This window comes from Oncorhynchus nerka, unplaced genomic scaffold (assembly GCF_034236695.1).
Source record: "Oncorhynchus nerka isolate Pitt River unplaced genomic scaffold, Oner_Uvic_2.0 unplaced_scaffold_423, whole genome shotgun sequence".
Classification (NCBI taxonomy): Eukaryota; Metazoa; Chordata; class Actinopteri; order Salmoniformes; family Salmonidae; genus Oncorhynchus; species Oncorhynchus nerka.
Window position 1 is genome coordinate 79274 of NW_027040490.1, and position 20712 is coordinate 99985.

The window sequence follows — 20712 nt, forward strand, 5'->3', positions numbered from 1 at the left end:
CTGGTCAGTGTGCTAGCTAGTGTCTGGTCAGTATATCATCAGTGTGCTAGCTAGTGTCTGGTCAGTGTGCTAGCTAGTGTCTGGTCAGTATATCGTCAGTGTGCTAGCTAGTGTCTGGTCAGTGTGCTAGCTAGTGTCTGGTCAGTGTGCTAGCTAGTGTCTGGTCAGTATATCGTCAGTGTGCTAGCTAGTGTCTGGTCAGTGTGCTAGCTAGTGTCTGGTCAGTGTGCTAGCTAGTGTCTGGTCAGTGTGCTAACTAGTGTCTGGTCAGTGTGCTAGCTAGTGTCTGGTCAGTATATCATCAGTGTGCTAGCTAGTGTCTGGTCAGTATATTGTCAGTGTGGTATGGAAGTGGTTACTATATCGTTATATTCCTCTCCTCTCCTCTCCTCTCCTCTCCTCTCCTCTCCTCTCCTCTCCTCTCCTCTCCCACCTACCCCCTCTCCTCTCTTCTCCCCCTACCCCCTCTCCTCTCTTCTCCCCCTACCCCCTCTCCTCTCCTCTCTTCTCCCCCCTACCCCCTCTCCTCTCTTCTCCCCCTACCTTCTCTCCTCTCCTCTCCTCCCCCCTACCTCCTCTCCTCTCTTCTCCCCCTACCTCCTCTCCTCTCCCAGCCTAAAGGGGAGTTGGAGCAGGTGGGGGAGACGGGTGAGTCGGGGGAGTATAATGTGTACAGTACCTTCCAGAGCCACGAGCCTGACTTTGACTACCTGAAGAGTCTGGAGATCGAGGAGAAGATCAACAAGATACGATGGCTGCCTCAACAGAACGCCGCCCACTTCCTGCTCTCCACCAACGGTGAGTAGACTAACTACCCATAATCCTCCTCTCCACCAACGGTGAGTAGACTAACTACCCATAATCCTCCTCTCCACCAACGGTGAGTAGACTAACTACCCATAATCCTCCTCTCCACCAACGGTGAGTAGACTAACTACCCATAATCCTCCTCTCCACCAACGGTGAGTAGACTAACTACCCATAATCCTCCTCTCCACCAACGGTGAGTAGACTAACTACCCATAATCCTCCTCTCCACCAACAGTGAGGGGGGAGAGTATACTACCCATAGTCCTCCTCTATCAGAATACTACCCATAGTCCTCCTCTATCAGAATACTACCCATAGTCCTCCTCTATCAGAATACTACCCATAGTCCTCCTCTATCAGAATACTACCCATAGTCCTCCTCTATCAGAATACTACCCATAGTCCTCCTCTATCAGAATACTACCCATAGACCTCCTCTATCAGAATACTACCCATAGTCCCCCTCTATCAGAATACTACCCATAGTCCTCCTCTATCAGAATACTACCCATAGTCCTCCTCTATCAGAATACTACCCATAGTCCTCCTCTATCAGAATACTACCCATAGTCCTCCTCTATCAGAATACTACCCATAGTCCTCCTCTATCAGAATACTACCCATAGTCCCCCTCTATCAGAATACTACCCATAGTCCTCCTCTATCAGATAACTACCCATAGTCCTCCTCTATCAGAATACTACCCATAGTCCTCCTCTATCAGAATACTATCCATAATCTTCCTTTCCATTGTTGGTGTTTCATACTGGAGAGGGAATGCAAAACAACGACGCTGGACAGAGTGGAATCAGGTGTATCAAAAAGGCAGTTTATTGGTCAAAGTTATCTTGTCCTGCCGTTTATCGTGCACGGACCTAAGGAATGTGACTCTGTGAGGAGTCCGAATAATTAGGCTGCTCAGCCAGAGTTTACAGCAGAATGTATACACAGAATAATGTAGGTGGAGTCTCGTCGTGTTGGTCTTCTGACTGGTCCTGAAGAGTTGGAGGCGGGCCTTGCTCTAGCCAGAGCGGGCCCCATTGGTGCACAGCAAAGTCCTTTGCTCTTGGCACCCGACCAGTAGAGGGGGTAGAGTGTGAGTGTACAGTGCTTCATGAGATGTATGTGTGTCAAGGAAGCGTGAGATAGGGGGAACTGGTAATGTCTGCTTTAGGCTCAGGTGTTTCCTGTTTATGCAGGAGTGTATGTAGGGGTCAATGTCAGTGAGATAGTTTGGCACTTCTAAGCTCGTTAGTGTTGCAGGATGCTCTTTGTAGTTTTACAGGGGAGTATATTTGCGTGATGGCAGCTGTGTGTCCTTCGGATAATCATGTTATTGCACACAGGCTCTAGACTTGACTGAGGACACTGGGCCCAGAGTTATCTGAGGGCATCCGGTTTAACCAGAGCTTTGGTCTGCTAGTAACGCTTTATATTAGATTATTTATATAACACCATCAACTGTGAGTAGACTACACTACCCATAATTCCTCTTTTCCACTAACAGTCAGTAGACTACACAACCCATAATCCTCCCCTAGCAGAAGACTACCAATAATTCCTCCTTTCCACAAACAGTGAGTTGACTACATTTCCCATAATCCTTCTTTGCCACAAACTGTCAGTTGACCTCACTACCTGTAATCTTACTGAACCGTTGACAGATGTTTCCTCCAGATTACATCATGACCCTGAAACTCTAACACAGATAAGAGCACTGTCAACCAGTCAGACTTGGTCTCAAACATTATCCCTGTGTGTGTGTGTGTGTTGTGTGTGTGTGTGTGTGTGTGTGTGTGTGTGTGTGTGTGTGTGTGTGTGTGTGCGTCAGATAAGACCATCAAGCTGTGGAAGGTGAGTGAGCGAGACAAGCAACCGGAGGGCTACAACCTGAAAGATGAGGAGGGCAGGGTGAAGGACATCTCTACAGTCACATCACTACAGGTATACACACACACACACACACACACACACACACACACACACACACACACACACACACACACAACTCTTGTTTTGTCCCTCATTCGGCCCATCCCCTGGTCCCTAACCCTCCCTCTCTCCCCCCTCCTTCCCTCCATCCCTCTCTCTCTCACTCCCCCTCCCGCCCTCCCTCCCTCTGTCCCTCTCTCCCCCTCCCGCCCTCCCTCCCTCCCTCCCTCCCTCTCTCCCTCCTCCTACCTCCCTCCCTCTCTCCCTCCCTCCCTCCCTCCCTCCCAGGTTCCTGTGTTGAGACCTACAGACCTGATGGTGGAGGTACGTCCTAGGAGGGTGTTCTCCAATGGTCATACCTACCATGTTAACTCCATATCGGTCAACAGTGACGGAGAGACCTACATGTCAGCTGATGACCTGAGGATCAACATGTGGCACCTGGGGATCACAGACCGCAGCTTCAGTATCCTTCACTGGGAGAGACACACACACACACACAGTTTTGGAGCTCCACACACACACAGACACACACACACACGTGTGGAGACACACACACACACACACACAGGTTTGGAGACACACATGTGGCATCTGGGGATCACAGACCGCAGCTTCAGTATCCTTCACTGGGACACACACACATGTACAGAGACATACACACACACACACAGTTGTGGAGACCCACACACACACAGGAAAGCAGACACACACACACACACACACACACACACACATGCATGTTAGTGGGGGGAGCAGTATAGTGACTAACTCTGTACAGTGCTTGACTCAGACTAAAATAGGAACCAGTACTCATTTTGGGTACTAAAATGGTGCTAGCCCAGGACTGTTTATATTGAGGTACTGGCCCGGTACTGTTTATATTGAGGTAGTGGCCCGGTACTGTTTATATTGAGGTACTGGCCCGGTACTGTTTATATTGAGGTAGTGGCCCGGTACTGTTTATATTGAGGTGCTGGCCCGGTACTGTTTATATTGAGGTAGTGGCCCGGTACTGTTTATATTGGGGTAGTGGCCCGGTACTGTTTATATTGGGGTCCTGGCCCGGGACTGTTTATATTGAGGTAGTGGCCCAGTACTGTTTATATTGAGGTACTGGCCTGGTACTGTTTATATTGAGGTAGTGGCCCGGTACTGTTTATATTGAGGTAGTGGCCCTGTACTGTTTATATTGAGGTAGTGGCCCGGTACTGTTTATATTGGGGTCCTGGCCCGGGACTGTTTATATTGAGGTAGTGGACCGGTACTGTTTATATTGAGGTGCTGGCCCGGTACTGTTTATATTGGGGTCCTGGCCCGGGACTGTTTATATTGAGGTAGTGGCCCTGTACTGTTTATATTGAGGTAGTGGCCCGGTACTGTTTATATTGGGGTCCTGGCCCGGGACTGTTTATATTGAGGTAGTGGCCCAGTACTGTTTATATTGAGGTAGTGGCCCGGTACTGTTTATATTGAGGTAGTGGCCCGGTACTGTTTATATTGGGGTAGTGGCCCGGTACTGTTTATATTGGGGTCCTGGCCCGGGACTGTTTATATTGAGGTAGTGGCCCAGTACTCTTTATATTGAGGTACTGGCCCGGTACTGTTTATATTGAGGTAGTGGCCCGGTACTGTTTATATTGAGGTAGTGGCCCTGTACTGTTTATATTGAGGTAGTGGCCCGGTACTGTTTATATTGGGGTCCTGGCCCGGTACTGTTTATATTGAGGTAGTGGCCCGGTACTGTTTATATTGAGGTAGTGGCCTGGTACTGTTTATAGTGAGGTAGTGGCCCGGTACTGTTTATAGTGAGGTGCTGGCCCGGTACTGTTTATATTGAGGTAGTGGCCCGGGACTGTTTATATTGAGGTAGTGGCCCGGTACTGTTTATATTGAGGTAGTGGCCCGGTACTGTTTATATTGAGGTAGTGGACCGGTACTGTTTATATTGAGGTAGTGGCCCTGTACTGTTTATATTGAGGTAGTGGCCCGGTACTGTTTATATTGAGGTAGTGGCCCGGTACTGTTTATATTGGGGTAGTGGACCGGTACTGTTTATATTGAGGTAGTGGCCCGGTACTGTTTATATTGAGGGAGTGGCCCGGTACTGTTTATATTGAGGTAGTGACCCGGTACTGTTTATATTGAGGTAGTGGCCCGGTACTGTTTATATTGGGGTAGTGGACCGGTACTGTTTATATTGAGGTAGTGGCCCGGTACTGTTTATATTGAGGTGCTGGCCCGGTACTGTTTATATTGAGGTAGTGGCCCGGTACTGTTTATATTGGGGTAGTGGCCCGGTACTGTTTATATTGGGGTCCTGGCCCGGGACTGTTTATATTGAGGTAGTGGCCCAGTACTGTTTATATTGAGGTACTGGCCCGGTACTGTTTATATTGAGGTAGTGGCCCGGTACTGTTTATATTGAGGTAGTGGCCCTGTACTGTTTATATTGAGGTAGTGGCCCGGTACTGTTTATATTGGGGTCCTGGCCCGGGACTGTTTATATTGAGGTAGTGACCCGGTACTGTTTATATTGAGGTAGTGGCCCGGTACTGTTTATATTGAGGTAGTGGCCCGGTACTGTTTATATTGAGGTAGTGGCCCGGTACTGTTTATATTGAGGTAGTGGCCCGGTACTGTTTATATTGAGGTAGTGGACCGGTACTGTTTATATTGAGGTAGTGGCCCGGTACTGTTTATATTGAGGTAGTGACCCGGTACTGTTTATATTGAGGTAGTGGCCCGGTACTGTTTATATTGAGGTAGTGGACCGGTACTGTTTATATTGAGGTAGTGGCCCGGTACTGTTTATATTGAGGTAGTGGCCCGGTACTGTTTATATTGAGGTAGTGGACCGGTACTGTTTATATTGAGGTAGTGGCCCGGTACTGTTTATATTGAGGTGCTGGAGCTCCACAATACTTTTAATCTATAAGAGGAACAGGAAGTAGAATATTTGAGGTGCCGGAACTCAGCTCTGAATCTCTATGGCTCTGTGCCAGTCTTCCTGCCCAATCACTGACTCTTTATGGCTCTGTGCCAGTCTTCCTTCCCAATCACTGACTCTCTATGGCTCTGTGCCAGTCTTCCTGCCCAATCACTGACTCTCTATGGCTCTGTGCCAGTCTTCCTGCCCAATCACTGACTCTTTATGGCTCTGTGCCAGTCTTCCTTCCCAATCACTGACTCTCTATGGCTCTGTGCCAGTCTTCCTGCCCAATCACTGACTCTCTATGGCTCTGTGCCAGTCTTCCTGCCCAATCACTGACTCTCTATGGCTCTGTGCCAGTCTTCCTTCCCAATCACTGACTCTCTATGGCTCTGTGCCAGTCTTCCTGCCCAATCACTGACTCTCTATGGCTCTGTGCCAGTCTTCCTGCCCAATCACTGACTCTCTATGGCTCTGTGCCAGTCTTCCTGCCCAATCACTGACTCTCTATGGCTCTGTGCCAGTCTTCCTGTTCAATCATTGACTCTATATTTTTTTATTTTTTTTTTATTTTTTATTTCACCTTTATTTAACCAGGTAGGCTAGTTGAGAACAAGTTCTCATTTGCAACTGCGACCTGGCCAAGATAAAGCATAGCAGTGTGAGCAGACAGCACAGAGTTACACATGGAGTAAGCAATTAACAAGTCAATAACACAGTAGAAAAAAAAATGGGCAGTCTATATACAATGTGTGCAAAAGGCATGAGGTAGGCGAATAATACAATTTTGCAGATTAACACTGGGGTGATAAATGATCAGATGGTCATGTACAGGTAGAGATATTGGTGTGCAAAAGAGCAGAAAGGTAAATAAATAAATAAAATAAAAAAACAGTATAAAAACAGTATGGGAATGAGGTAGGTGAAAATGGGTGGGCTATTTACCAATAGACTATGTACAGCTGCAGCGATCGGTTAGCTGCTCGGATAGCTGATGTTTGAAGTTGGTGAGGGAGATAAAAGTCTCCAACTTCAGCGATTTTTGCAGTTCATTCCAGTCACAGGCAGCAGAGTACTGGAACGAGAGGCGGCCAAATGAGGTGTTGGCTTTAGGGATGATCAGTGAGATACACCTGCTGGAGCGTGTGCTACGGATGGGTGTTGCCATCGTGACCAGTGAACTGAGATAAGGCGGAGCTTTACCTAGCATGGACTTGTAGATGACCTGGAGCCAGTGGGTCTGGCGACGAATATGTAGCGAGGGCCAGCCGACTAGAGCATACAAGTCGCAGTGGTGGGTGGTATAAGGTGCTTTGGTGACAAAACGGATGGCACTATGATAGACTGCATCCAGTTTGCTGAGTAGAGTGTTGGAAGCCATTTTGTAGATGACATCGCCGAAATCGAGGATCGGTAGGATAGTCAGTTTTACTAGGGTAAGCTTGGCGGCGTGAGTGAAGGAGGCTTTGTTGCGGAATAGAAAGCCGACTCTTGATTTGATTTTCGATTGGAGATGTTTGATGTGAGTCTGGAAGGAGAGTTTGCAGTCTAGCCAGACACCTAGGTACTTATAGATGTCCACATATTCAAGGTCGGAACCATCCAGGGTGGTGATGCTAGTCGGGCATGCGGGTGCAGGCAGCGATCGGTTGAAAAGCATGCATTTGGTTTTACTCGCGTTTAAGAGCAGTTGGAGGCCACGGAAGGAGTGCTGTATGGCATTGAAGCTCGTTTGGAGGTTAGATAGCACAGTGTCCAATGACGGGCCGAAAGTATATAGAATGGTGTCGTCTGCGTAGAGGTGGATCAGGGAATCGCCCGCAGCAAGAGCAACATCATTGATATATACAGAGAAAAGAGTCGGCCCGAGAATTGAACCCTGTGGCACCCCCATAGAGACTGCCAGAGGACCGGACAGCATGCCCTCCGATTTGACACACTGAACTCTGTCTGCAAAGTAATTGGTGAACCAGGCAAGGCAGTCATCCGAGAAACCGAGGCTATTGAGTCTGCCGATAAGAATATGGTGATTGACAGAGTCGAAAGCCTTGGCGAGGTCGATGAAGACGGCTGCACAGTACTGTCTTTTATCGATGGCGGTTATGATATCGTTTAGTACCTTGAGCGTGGCTGAGGTGCACCCGTGACCGGCTCGGAAACCAGATTGCACAGCGGAGAAGGTACGGTGGGATTCGAGATGGTCAGTGACCTGTTTGTTGACTTGGCTTTCGAAGACCTTAGATAGGCAGGGCAGGATGGATATAGGTCTATAGCAGTTTGGGTCCAGGGTGTCTCCCCTTTGAAGAGGGGGATGACTGCGGCAGCTTTCAATCCTTGGGGATCTCAGACGATATGAAAGAGAGGTTGAACAGGCTGGTAATAGGGGTTGCGACAATGGCGGCAGATAGTTTCAGAAATAGAGGGTCCAGATTGTCAAGCCCAGCTGATTTGTACGGGTCTAGGTTTTGCAGCTCTTTCAGAACATCTGCTATCTGGATTTGGGTAAAGGAGAACCTGGAGAGGCTTGGGCGAGGAGCTGCGGGGGGCGGAGCTGTTGGCCGAGGTTGGAGTAGCCAGGCGGAAGGCATGGCCAGCCGTTGAGAAGTGCTTATTGAAGCTTTCGATAATCGTGGATTTATCGGTGGAGACCGTGTTACCTAGCCTCAGTGCAGTGGGCAGCTGGGAGGAGGTACTCTTGTTCTCCATGGACTTCACAGTGTCCCAGAACTTTTTGGAGTTGGAGCTACAGGATGCAAACTTCTGCCTGAAGAAGCTGGCCTTAGCTTTCCTGACTGACTGCGTGTATTGGTTCCTGACTTCCCTGAACAGTTGCATATCACGGGGGCTATTCGATGCTATTGCAGTCCGCCACAGGATGTTTTTGTGCTGGTCGAGGCAGTCAGGTCTGGAGTGAACCAAGGGCTGTATCTGTTCTTGGTTCTGCATTTTTTGAACGGAGCATGCTTATCTAAAATGGTGAGGAAGTTACTTTTAAAGAATGACCAGGCATCCTCAACTGACGGGATGAGGTCAATGTCCTTCCAGGATACCCGGGCCAGGTCGATTAGAAAGGCCTGCTCACAGAAGTGTTTTAGGGAGCGTTTGACAGTGATGAGGGTGGTCGTTTGACTGCGGCTCCGTGGCGGATACAGGCAATGAGGCAATGATCGCTGAGATCCTGGTTGAAGACAGCGGAGGTGTATTTGGAGGGCCAGTTGGTCAGGATGACGTCTATGAGGGTGCCCTTGTTTACAGAGTTAGGGTTGTACCTGGTGGGTTCCTTGATGATTTGAGTGAGATTGAGGGCATCTAGCTTACATTGTAGGACTGCCGGGGTGTTAAGCATATCCCAGTTTAGGTCACCTAACAGAACAAACTCTGAAGCTAGATGGGGGCGATCAATTCACAAATGGTGTCCAGGGCACAGCTGGGAGCTGAGGGTGGCCGGTAGCAGGCGGCAACAGTGAGAGACTTATTTCTGGAGAGGGTAATTTTCAAAATTAGTAGTTCGAACTGTTTGGGTATGGACCTGGAAAGTATGACATTACTTTGCAGGCTATCTCTGCAGTAGACTGCAACTCCGCCCCCTTTGGTAGTTCTATCTTGACGGAAGATGTTATAGTTGGGTATGGAAATCTCTGAATTTTGGTGGCCTTCCTGAGCCAGGATTCAGACACGGCAAGGACATCATGGTTAGCAGAGTGTGCTAAAGCAGTGAGTAAAACAAACTTAGGGAGGAGGCTTCTGATGTTGACATGCATAAAACCAAGGCTTTTTGATCACAGAAGTCAACAAATGAGGGTACCCGGGGACATGCAGGGCCTGGGTTTACCTCCACATCACCCGCGGAACAGAGAAGGAGTAGTATGAGGGTGCGGCTAAAGGCTATCAAAACTGGTCGCCTAGAGCGTTGGGGGCAGAGGATAAGAGGAGCAGGTTTCTGGGCATGGTAGAATATATTCAGGGCATAATGCACAGACAGGGGTATGGTGGGGTGCGGGTACAGCGGAGGTAAGCCCAGGCACTGGGTGATGATGAGACAGGTTGTATCTCTGGACATGCTGGTTGTAATGGGTGAGGTCACCGCATGTGTGGGAGGTGGGACAAAGGAGGTAACAGGGGTATGCAGAGTGGGTCTAGGGGCTCCATTGTGAACTAAAACAATTATAACTAACCTGAACAACAGTATACAAGGCATATTGACATCTGAGAGAGACATACAGCGAGGCATACAGTAATCACAGGTGTTGAATTTGGAAAGCTAGCTAAAAACAGTAGGCGAGGCTAATCCGCTAGCACAACAAACAGCAGGTAAAATGGCGTTGACTAGGCAACGGGCCGACAGGTAAGACAAACAAGCAGAAAGGAGTACCGTGATTAATGGACAGTCCAGCGTGCGTCAGCTATGTAGCCAAGAGATCAGTGTCCAGGGGCAGCGGTGGATGGGCAGGGGGGCTGGCGAGTGATTCAGGTTTTTTTTTTTTTTTTTTTTTTTTTTTTTTTTTTTTTTAACTAACAATGACTAACTAGCTTGTAGCTAGTTAGCTGGTTAGCGTCTGGAGGTTCTTGAGTGTCATAAAAATAAAAATAAGAGTAAAAGTAATAGCGATTCCGTATCACATTGGGTGAGGCAGGTTTCCGGAAGGTATAAACAAATTAAAAATCAAAAAGAGATAGAAAGTAAATGGGGTCAGAGAGTGATTGGGACGCGGTGGTACAGACGGTTAGCAGGCCTGTGCTAACAAGCTAACAGTTCGTAGGCCCGAGCTAGACAAGGTAGCAGTTAGCGGACCGGAGCTTGACAAGCTAGCCGTTAGCAGGCCGAATTAGCAAGCAGGGAGATAGCGAGGGCTAGAGAGTTAACCTTTGGGGGACGTCGCGATGGGGTGAGTCTGTTTATTTATTCCTCTTCATGCGGTGAGCTGGAGATACAGCGATTCAGAAAGCTCGCGGGCCTTGGCCAGCAGATGGATCTTTGGCGATGTCGCAGCGGAGAAGCCTGTTGAAACCCCTCGGACGATTATGTCGGCGGACCAGTCGTGATGGATCGGCGGGGCTCCGTGTCGGCAGTAGAGGGTCAGTCGAGGGTCCAGGCCAATTGGCAAATTAGGTATTTTGGACCTCTTCGGGTAGTCGGGAGATGGGTTTAGCTCGAGGCTAGCTCCAGGCTAACTGGTGCTTGCTCTGGGACAGAGACGTTAGCCAGGAGTAGCCACTCGGATTGCAGCTAGCTATTTACGATGATCCGGTATAAAGCTTCAGAGCTTGCGGTAGGAATCCGGAGATGTGGTAGAGAAAAAGCAGTCTGATATGCTTTGGGTAGATGTCGCGCTGGTGTCCTAGTTAGCGTTGAAGACCGCTAGCAGTGGCTAGCTAGTAGCTAGTTAGCGGCTAGCTTCTGATGAGGGTTCCGATTCTAAAGCATAGAAAAAGCAGATCCGTACCACATTGGGTGATGCGGGTTGCAGGAGAGTATATTCAGCCTGTGGTTGGGAAGTGAGATTAAAATATGTACGAAATATATACGGAAAAAAAGAGGAAAAAAACTATATTTACACTATACAGGACGGGACAAGACAAAACACACGTCCGACTGCTACGCCATCTTGGATCTACTTGGATCTATCTATATGACTCTGTGCCCGTCTTCCTGCCCAATCACAGACTCTATATGGCTCTGTGCCAGTCTTCCTGCCCAATCACTGACTCTATATGTCTCTGTGCCCGTCTTCCTGCCCAATCACTGACTCTATATGGCTCTGTGCCAGTCTTCCTTACCAATCACTGACTCTATATGGCTCTTTGCCAGTCTTCCTGCCCAATCACAGACTCTCTATGGCTCTGTGCCAGTCTTCCTGTTCAATCACTGACTCTCTATGGCTCTGTGCCAGTCTTCCTACCCAATCACAGACTCTCTATGGCTCTGTGCCAGTCTTCCTGCCCATTCACAGACTCTCTATGGCTCTGTGCTAGTCTTCCTTCCCAATCACTGACTCTCTATGGCTCTGTGCCAGTCTTCCTTACCAATCACTGACTCTATATGGCTCTTTGCCAGTCTTCCTGCCCAATCACAGACTCTCTATGGCTCTGTGCCAGTCTTCCTGTTCAATCACTGACTCTCTATGGCTCTGTGCCAGTCTTCCTACCCAATCACTGACTCTATATGGCTCTCTGCCAGTCTTCCTGTTCAATCACTGACTCTCTATGGCTCTGTGCCAGTCTTCCTGCCCAATCACTGACTCTTTATGGCTCTGTGCCAGTCTTCCTTCCCAATCACTGACTCTATATGGCTCTGTGCCAGTCTTCCTGTTCAATCATTGACTCTATATGGCTCTGTGCCCGTCTTCCTGCCCAATCACAGACTCTATATGGCTCTGTGCCAGTCTTCCTGCCCAATCACTGACTCTATATGTCTCTGTGCCCGTCTTCCTGCCCAATCACTGACTCTCTATGGCTCTGTGCCAGTCTTCCTGCCCAATCACTGACTCTCTATGGCTCTGTGCCAGTCTTCCTGCCCAATCACTGACTCTCTATGGCTCTGTGCCAGTCTTCCTGCCCAATCACTGACTCTATATGGCTCTGTGCCAGTCTTCCTTACCAATGACTGAATCTCTATGGCTCTGTGCTAGTCTTCCTGCCCAATCACTGACTCTCTATGGCTCTGTGCCAGTCTTCCTGTTCAATCACAGACTCTCTATGGCTCTGTGCCAGTCTTCCTGTTCAATCACAGACTCTCTATGGCTCTGTGCCAGTCTGGGTAGGAAGGTCCAGATGTAAGATCTTAATTTGAAGCAGTTTGATAAAGCAGGAAACTAATCTTGCAGTAACAGGAAATGTTTTGGGGCGGCAGGTAGCCTAGTGGTTAGAGCGCTGGGCCAATAACCAAAAGGTTGCTAGATCTGTACGCTTGTTTACTCCATGTGTAACTCTGTGTTGTTGTCTGTTCACACTGCTTTGCTTTATCTTGGCCAGGTCGCAGTTGTAAATGAGAACTTGTTCTCAACTGGCCTACATGGTTAAATAAAGGTGAATTAAAGAAATTAAATAATAATTCTGCAACAAGGTGATCAAATTACGCTCTTCCATCTGTAGGCTGCAGTGTTTAAACAGTTCAGTACCAGAGACCCAGTCGTTCATTCTGTCTGTTCAGTTGTTCTGCAACAAGGTGATCAAATTACGCTCCTCCATCTGTAGGCTGCAGTGTTTAAACAGTTCAGTACCAGAGACCCAGTCGTTCATTCTGTCTGTTCAGTTGTTCTGCAACAAGGTGATCAAATTACGCTCCTCCATCTGTAGGCTGCAGTGTTTAAACAGTTCAGTACCAGAGACCCAGTCGTTCATTCTGTCTGTTCAGTTGTTCTGCAACAAGGTGAGCAAATTACGCTCCTCCATCTGTAGGCTGCAGTGTTTAAACAGTTCAGTACCAGAGACCCAGTCGTTCATTCTGTCTGTTCAGTTGTTCTGCAACAAGGTGATCAAATTACGCTCCTCCATCTGTAGGCTGCAGTGTTTAAACAGTTCAGTACCAGAGACCCAGTCGTTCATTCTGTCTGTTCAGTTGTTCTGCAACAAGGTGAGCAAATTACGCTCCTCCATCTGTAGGCTGCAGTGTTTAAACAGTTCAGTACCAGAGACCCATTACATTTACATTACATTTAAGTCATTTAGCAGACGCTCTTATCCAGAGCGACTTACAAATTGGTGCTTTCACCTCAGTCGTTCATTCTGTCTGTTCAGTTGTTCTGCAACAAGGTGATCAAATTACGCTCCTCCATCTGTAGGCTGCAGTGTTTAAACAGTTCAGTACCAGAGACCCAGTCGTTCATTCTGTCTGTTCAGTTGTTCTGCAACAAGGTGATCAAAATACGCTCCTCCATCTGTAGGCTGTAGTGTTTAAAGAGGCTCTACCATAACAGGACCCTGACCTAGAAAACATCTACAGAGAAGTTTAAACAGGCTCTACCATAACAGGACCCTGACCTAGAAAACATCTATACAGAGAAGTTTAAACGGGCTCTACCATAACAGGACCCTGACCTAGAAAACATCTACAGAGAAGTTTAAACGGGCTCTACCATAACAGGACCCTGACCTAGAAAACATCTACAGAGAAGTTTAAACGGGCTCTACCATAACAGGACCCTGACCTAGAAAACATCTACAGAGAAGTTTAAATAATTCACTCAGTGTCAACTCCCTACACTCTACTCTCTACTCCACTAAGACACACGGGGCTCGCTGCAAATAGAATGTGTGTGTGTGTGTGTGTGTGTGTGTGTGTGTGTGTGTGTGCGTGCGTGCGTGCGTGCGTGCGTGCGTGCGTGCGTGCGTGCGTGCGTGTGTGCGTGCGTGTGTGTGTGTTCGCGCTCGTACATGTGTGCGTGCGTGTGACAGGGTTGATTTCAGTAGCTGAGGCTAAAAACGATCTCTGCATGCTCATAGTGTGTCTGTGTACAATTTTACTACTGTAGAGTTAATCAGGCTAGCTACAACCACCACATCTACTACTGTAGAGTTAGTCAGGCTAGCTACAACCACCACATCCATCTACTGTACTGTTAGTCAGGCTAGCTACAACCACCACATCTACTACTGTAGAGTTAATCAGGCTAGCTACAACCACCACATCTACTACTGTACCGTTAGTCAGGCTAGCTACAACCACCACATCTACTACTGTACCGTTAGTCAGGCTAGCTACAACCACCACATCTACTACTGTACCGTTAGTCAGGCTAGCTACAACCACCACATCTACTACTGTAGAGTTAATCAGGCTACTACTGTACCGTTAGTCAGGCTAGCTACAACCACCACATCTACTACTGTAGAGTTAATCAGGCTACTACTGTACAGTTAATCAGGCTAGCTACAACCACCACATCTACTACTGTAGAGTTAATCAGGCTAGCTACAACCACCACATCTACTACTGTAGAGTTAATCAGGCTAGCTACAACCACCACATCTACTACTGTAGAGTTAATCAGGCTAGCTACAACCACCACATCCATCTACTGTACAGTTAATCAGGCTAGCTACAACCACCACATCTACTACTGTAGAGTTAATCAGGCTAGCTACAACCACCACATCTACTACTGTAGAGTTAATCAGGCTAGCTACAACCACCACATCCATCTACTGTAGAGTTAATCAGGCTAGCTACAACCACCACATCTACTACTGTAGAGTTAATCAGGCTAGCTACAACCACCACATCTACTACTGTAGAGTTAATCAGGCTAGCTACAACCACCACATCCATCTACTGTAGAGTTAATCAGGCTAGCTACAACCACCACATCTACTACTGTAGAGTTAGTCAGGCTAGCTACAACCACCACATCTACTACTGTAGAGTTAATCAGGCTAGCTACAACCACCACATCTACTACTGTAGAGTTAATCAGGCTAGCTACAACCACCACATCCATCTACTCTAGAGTTAATCAGGCTAGCTACAACCACCACATCTACTACTGTACCGTTAGTCAGGCTAGCTACAACCACCACATCCATCTACTGTACAGTTAATCAGGCTAGCTACAACCACCACATCTACTACTGTACAGTTAGTCAGGCTAGCTACAACCACCACATCTATCTACTGTACTGTTAGTCAGGCTAGCTACAACCACCACATCTACTACTGTACTGTTAATCAGGCTAGCTACAACCACCACATCCATCTACTGTACCGTTAGTCAGGCTAGCTACAACCACCACATCTACTACTGTAGAGTTAATCAGGCTAGCTACAACCACCACATCTACTACTGTAGAGTTAATCAGGCTAGCTACAACCACCACATCTACTACTGTAGAGTTAATCAGGCTAGCTACAACCACCACATCTACTACTGTACCGTTAATCAGGCTAGCTACAACCACCACATCTACTACTGTAGAGTTAATCAGGCTAGCTACAACCACCACATCCATCTACTGTAGAGTTAATCAGGCTAGCTACAACCACCACATCTACTACTGTACCGTTAGTCAGGCTAGCTACAACCACCACATCCATCTACTGTACAGTTAATCAGGCTAGCTACAACCACCACATCTACTACTGTACAGTTAGTCAGGCTAGCTACAACCACCACATCTATCTACTGTACTGTTAGTCAGGCTAGCTACAACCACCACATCTACTACTGTACTGTTAATCAGGCTAGCTACAACCACCACATCCATCTACTGTACCGTTAGTCAGGCTAGCTACAACCACCACATCTACTACTGTAGAGTTAATCAGGCTAGCTACAACCACCACATCTACTACTGTAGAGTTAATCAGGCTAGCTACAACCACCACATCTACTACTGTAGAGTTAATCAGGCTAGCTACAACCACCACATCTACTACTGTAGAGTTAGTCAGGCTAGCTACAACCACCACATCTACTACTGTACAGTTAGTCAGGCTAGCTACAACCACCACATCTACTACTGTAGAGTTAGTCAGGCTAGCTACAACCACCACATCCATCTACTGTACTGTTAATCAGGCTAGCTACAACCACCACATCCATCTACTGTAGAGTTAATCAGGCTAGCTACAACCACCACATCTACTACTGTAGAGTTAATCAGGCTAGCTACAACCACCACATCTACTACTGTAGAGTTAATCAGGCTAGCTACAACCACCACATCTACTACTGTACTGTTAGTCAGGCTAGCTACAACCACCACATCTACTACTGTACAGTTAGTCAGGCTAGCTACAACCACCACATCTACTACTGTAGAGTTAATCAGGCTAGCTACAACCACCACATCTACTACTGTAGAGTTAATCAGGCTAGCTACAACCACCACATCCATCTACTGTACTGTTAGTCAGGCTAGCTACAACCACCACATCCATCTACTGTACAGTTAGTCATGCTAGCTACAACCACCACATCTACTACTGTACTGTTAGTCAGGCTAGCTACAACCACCACATCTACTACTGTACAGTTAATCAGGCTAGCTACAACCACCACATCCATCTACTGTACAGTTAGTCAGGCTAGCTACAACCACCACATCTACTACTGTACAGTTAATCAGGCTAGCTACAACCACCACTTCCATCTACTGTACAGTTAATCAGGCTAGCTACAACCACCACATCCATCTACTGTACAGTTAATCAGGCTAGCTACAACCACCACATCTACTACTGTAGAGTTAATCAGGCTAGCTACAACCACCACATCTACTACTGTACCGTTAATCAGGCTAGCTACAACCACCACATCCATCTACTGTACAGTTAATCAGGCTAGCTACAACCACCACATCTACTACTGTACTGTTAGTCAGGCTAGCTACAACCACCACATCTACTACTGTACTGTTAATCAGGCTAGCTACAACCACCACATCTACTACTGTAGAGTTAATCAGGCTAGCTACAACCACCACATCCATCTACTGTACTGTTAATCAGGCTAGCTACAACCACCACATCTATCTACTGTACAGTTAGTCAGGCTAGCTACAACCACCACATCTATCTACTGTAGAGTTAATCAGGCTAGCTACAACCACCACATCTACTACTGTACAGTTAATCAGGCTAGCTACAACCACCACATCCATCTACTGTACCGTTAGTCAGGCTAGCTACAACCACCACATCCATCTACTGTACCGTTAGTCAGGCTAGCTACAACCACCACATCCATCTACTGTACAGTTAATCAGGCTAGCTACAACCACCACATCCATCTACTGTACAGTTAATCAGGCTAGCTACAACCACCACATCTACTACTGTAGAGTTAATCAGGCTAGCTACAACCACCACATCCATCTACTGTACAGTTAGTCAGGCTAGCTACAACCACCACATCTACTACTGTAGAGTTAATCAGGCTAGCTACAACCACCACATCTACTACTGTAGAGTTAATCAGGCTAGCTACAACCACCACATCCATCTACTGTACCGTTAGTCAGGCTAGCTACAACCACCACATCCATCTACTGTACTGTTAGTCAGGCTAGCTACAACCACCACATCCATCTACTGTAGAGTTAATCAGGCTAGCTACAACCACCACATCCATCTACTGTAGAGTTAATCAGGCTAGCTACTGTACAGTTAATCAGGCTAGCTACAACCACCACATCCATCTACTGTAGAGTTAATCAGGCTAGCTACTGTACAGTTAATCAGGCTAGCTACAACCACCACATCTACTACTGTACAGTTAGTCAGGCTAGCTACAACCACCACATCTACTACTGTACAGTTAATCAGGCTAGCTACAACCACCACATATACTACTGTAGAGTTAATCAGGCTAGCTACAACCACCACATCCATCTACTGTACTGTTAGTCAGGCTAGCTACAACCACCACATCTACTACTGTAGAGTTAATCAGGCTAGCTACAACCACCACATCTACTACTGTAGAGTTAATCAGGCTAGCTACAACCACCACATCTACTACTGTAGAGTTAGTCAGGCTAGCTACAACCACCACATCCATCTACTGTAGAGTTAGTCAGGCTAGCTACAACCACCACATCCATCTACTGTAGAGTTAGTCAGGCTAGCTACAACCACCACATCCATCTACTGTAGAGTTAGTCAGGCTAGCTACAACCACCACATCCATCTACTGTACTGTTAATCAGGCTAGCTACAACCACCACATCCATCTACTGTACTGTTAATCAGGCTAGCTACAACCACCACATCTACTACTGTAGAGTTAGTCAGGCTAGCTACAACCACCACATCTACTGTACTGTTAGTCAGGCTAGCTACAACCACCACATCTACTACTGTACAGCTAATCAGGCTAGCTACAACCACCACATCTACTGTACTGTTAGTCAGGCTAGCTACAACCACCACATCCATCTACTGTAGAGTTAGTCAGGCTAGCTACAACCACCACATCCATCTACTGTACCGTTAATCAGGCTAGCTACAACCACCACATCCATCTACTGTACAGCTAATCAGGCTAGCTACAACCACCACATCCATCTACTGTACAGTTAATGAGGCTAGCTACAACCACCACATCCATCTACTGTACAGTTAATCAGGCTAGCTACAACCACCACATCCATCTACTGTACAGTTAATCAGGCTAGCTACAACCACCACATCCATCTACTGTACAGTTAATCAGGCTAGCTACAACCACCACATCCATCTACTGTACAGTTAATCAGGCTAGCTACAACCACCACATCCATCTACTGTACAGTTAATCAGGCTAGCTACAACCACCACATCCATCTACTGTACAGTTAATCAGGCTAGCTAAAACCACCACATCCATCTACTGTACAGTTAATCAGGCTAGCTACAACCACCACATCTATCTACTGTACAGTTAATCAGGCTAGCTACAACCACCACATCCATCTACTGTACAGTTAATCAGGCTAGCTACAACCACCACATCCATCTACTGTACAGTTAATCAGGCTAGCTACAACCACCACTTCTATCTACTGTACAGCTAATCAGGCTACTACTGTACAGCTAATCAGGCTAGCTACAACCACCACATCCATCTACTGTACAGTTAGTCAGGCTAGCTACAACCACCACATCCATCTACTGTACAGTTAATCAGGCTAGCTACAACCACCACATCTACTACTGTAGAGTTAATCAGGCTAGCTACAACCACCACATCTACTACTGTAGAGTTAATCAGGCTAGCTACAACCACCACATCTACTACTGTACTGTTAGTCAGGCTAGCTACAACCACCACATCTACTACTGTACAGTTAGTCAGGCTAGCTACAACCACCACATCTACTACTGTAGAGTTAATCAGGCTAGCTACAACCACCACATCTACTACTGTAGAGTTAATCAGGCTAGCTACAACCACCACATCCATCTACTGTACTGTTAGTCAGGCTAGCTACAACCACCACATCCATCTACTGTACAGTTAGTCAGGCTAGCTACAACCAGCACATCTACTACTGTACTGTTAGTCAGGCTAGCTACAACCACCACATCTACTACTGTACAGTTAATCAGGCTAGCTACAACCACCACATCCATCTACTGTACAGTTAATCAGGCTAGCTACAACCACCACATCTACTACTGTACAGTTAGTCAGGCTAGCTACAACCACCACATCTACTACTGTACAGTTAGTCAGGCTAGCTACAACCACCACATCCATCTACTGTACAGTTAGTCAGGCTAGCTACAACCACCACATCCATCTACTGTACAGTTAGTCAGGCTAGCTACAACCACCACATCCATCTACTGTACAGTTAATCAGGCTAGCTACAACCACCACATCCATCTACTGTACAGTTAATCAGGCTAGCTACAACCACCACATCCATCTACTGTACAGTTAATCAGGCTAGCTACAACCACCACATCCATCTACTGTACAGTTAGTCAGGCTAGCTACAACGACCACATCTACTACTGTAGAGTTAATCAGGCTAGCTACAACCACCACATCCATCTACTGTACAGTTAGTCAGGCTAGCTACAACCACCACATCCATCTACTGTACTGTTAGTCAGGCTAGCTACAACCACCACATCCATCTACTGTACAGTTAGTCAGGCTAGCTACAACCACCACATCCATCTACTGTACAGTTAGTCAGGCTAGCTACAACCACCACATCCATCTACTGTACAGTTAATCAGGCTAGCTACAACCACCACATCTATCTACTGTACAGCTAATCAGGCTACTACTGTACAGCTAATCAGGCTAGCTACAACCACCACATCCATCTACTGTACAGTTAGTCAGGCTAGCTACAACCACCACATCCATCTACTGTACAGTTAATCAGGCTAGCTACAACCACCACATCTACTACTGTAGAGTTAATCAGGCTAGCTACAACCACCACATCTACTACTGTAGAGTTAATCAGGCTAGCTACAACCACCACATCTACTACTGTACTGTTAGTCAGGCTAGCTACAACCACCACATCTACTACTGTACAGTTAGTCAGGCTAGCTACAACCACCACATCTACTACTGTAGAGTTAATCAGGCTAGCTA

General features: G+C 47.1%; 1 protein-coding gene across 1 annotated transcript in view; it reads left to right on the plus strand.

Annotated features, from left to right (window-relative positions):
* Positions 1 to 20712, plus strand: part of ppp2r2ca (protein phosphatase 2, regulatory subunit B, gamma a) — a 76477-nt gene that overhangs the window by 14480 nt on the left and 41285 nt on the right. The window contains exons 3-5 of the mRNA XM_065017050.1: positions 615 to 798; positions 2642 to 2754; positions 3031 to 3208. Coding sequence (XP_064873122.1) covers positions 615 to 798; positions 2642 to 2754; positions 3031 to 3208 — 475 coding nt within the window. The remainder of the gene's footprint in view (positions 1 to 614; positions 799 to 2641; positions 2755 to 3030; positions 3209 to 20712) is intronic.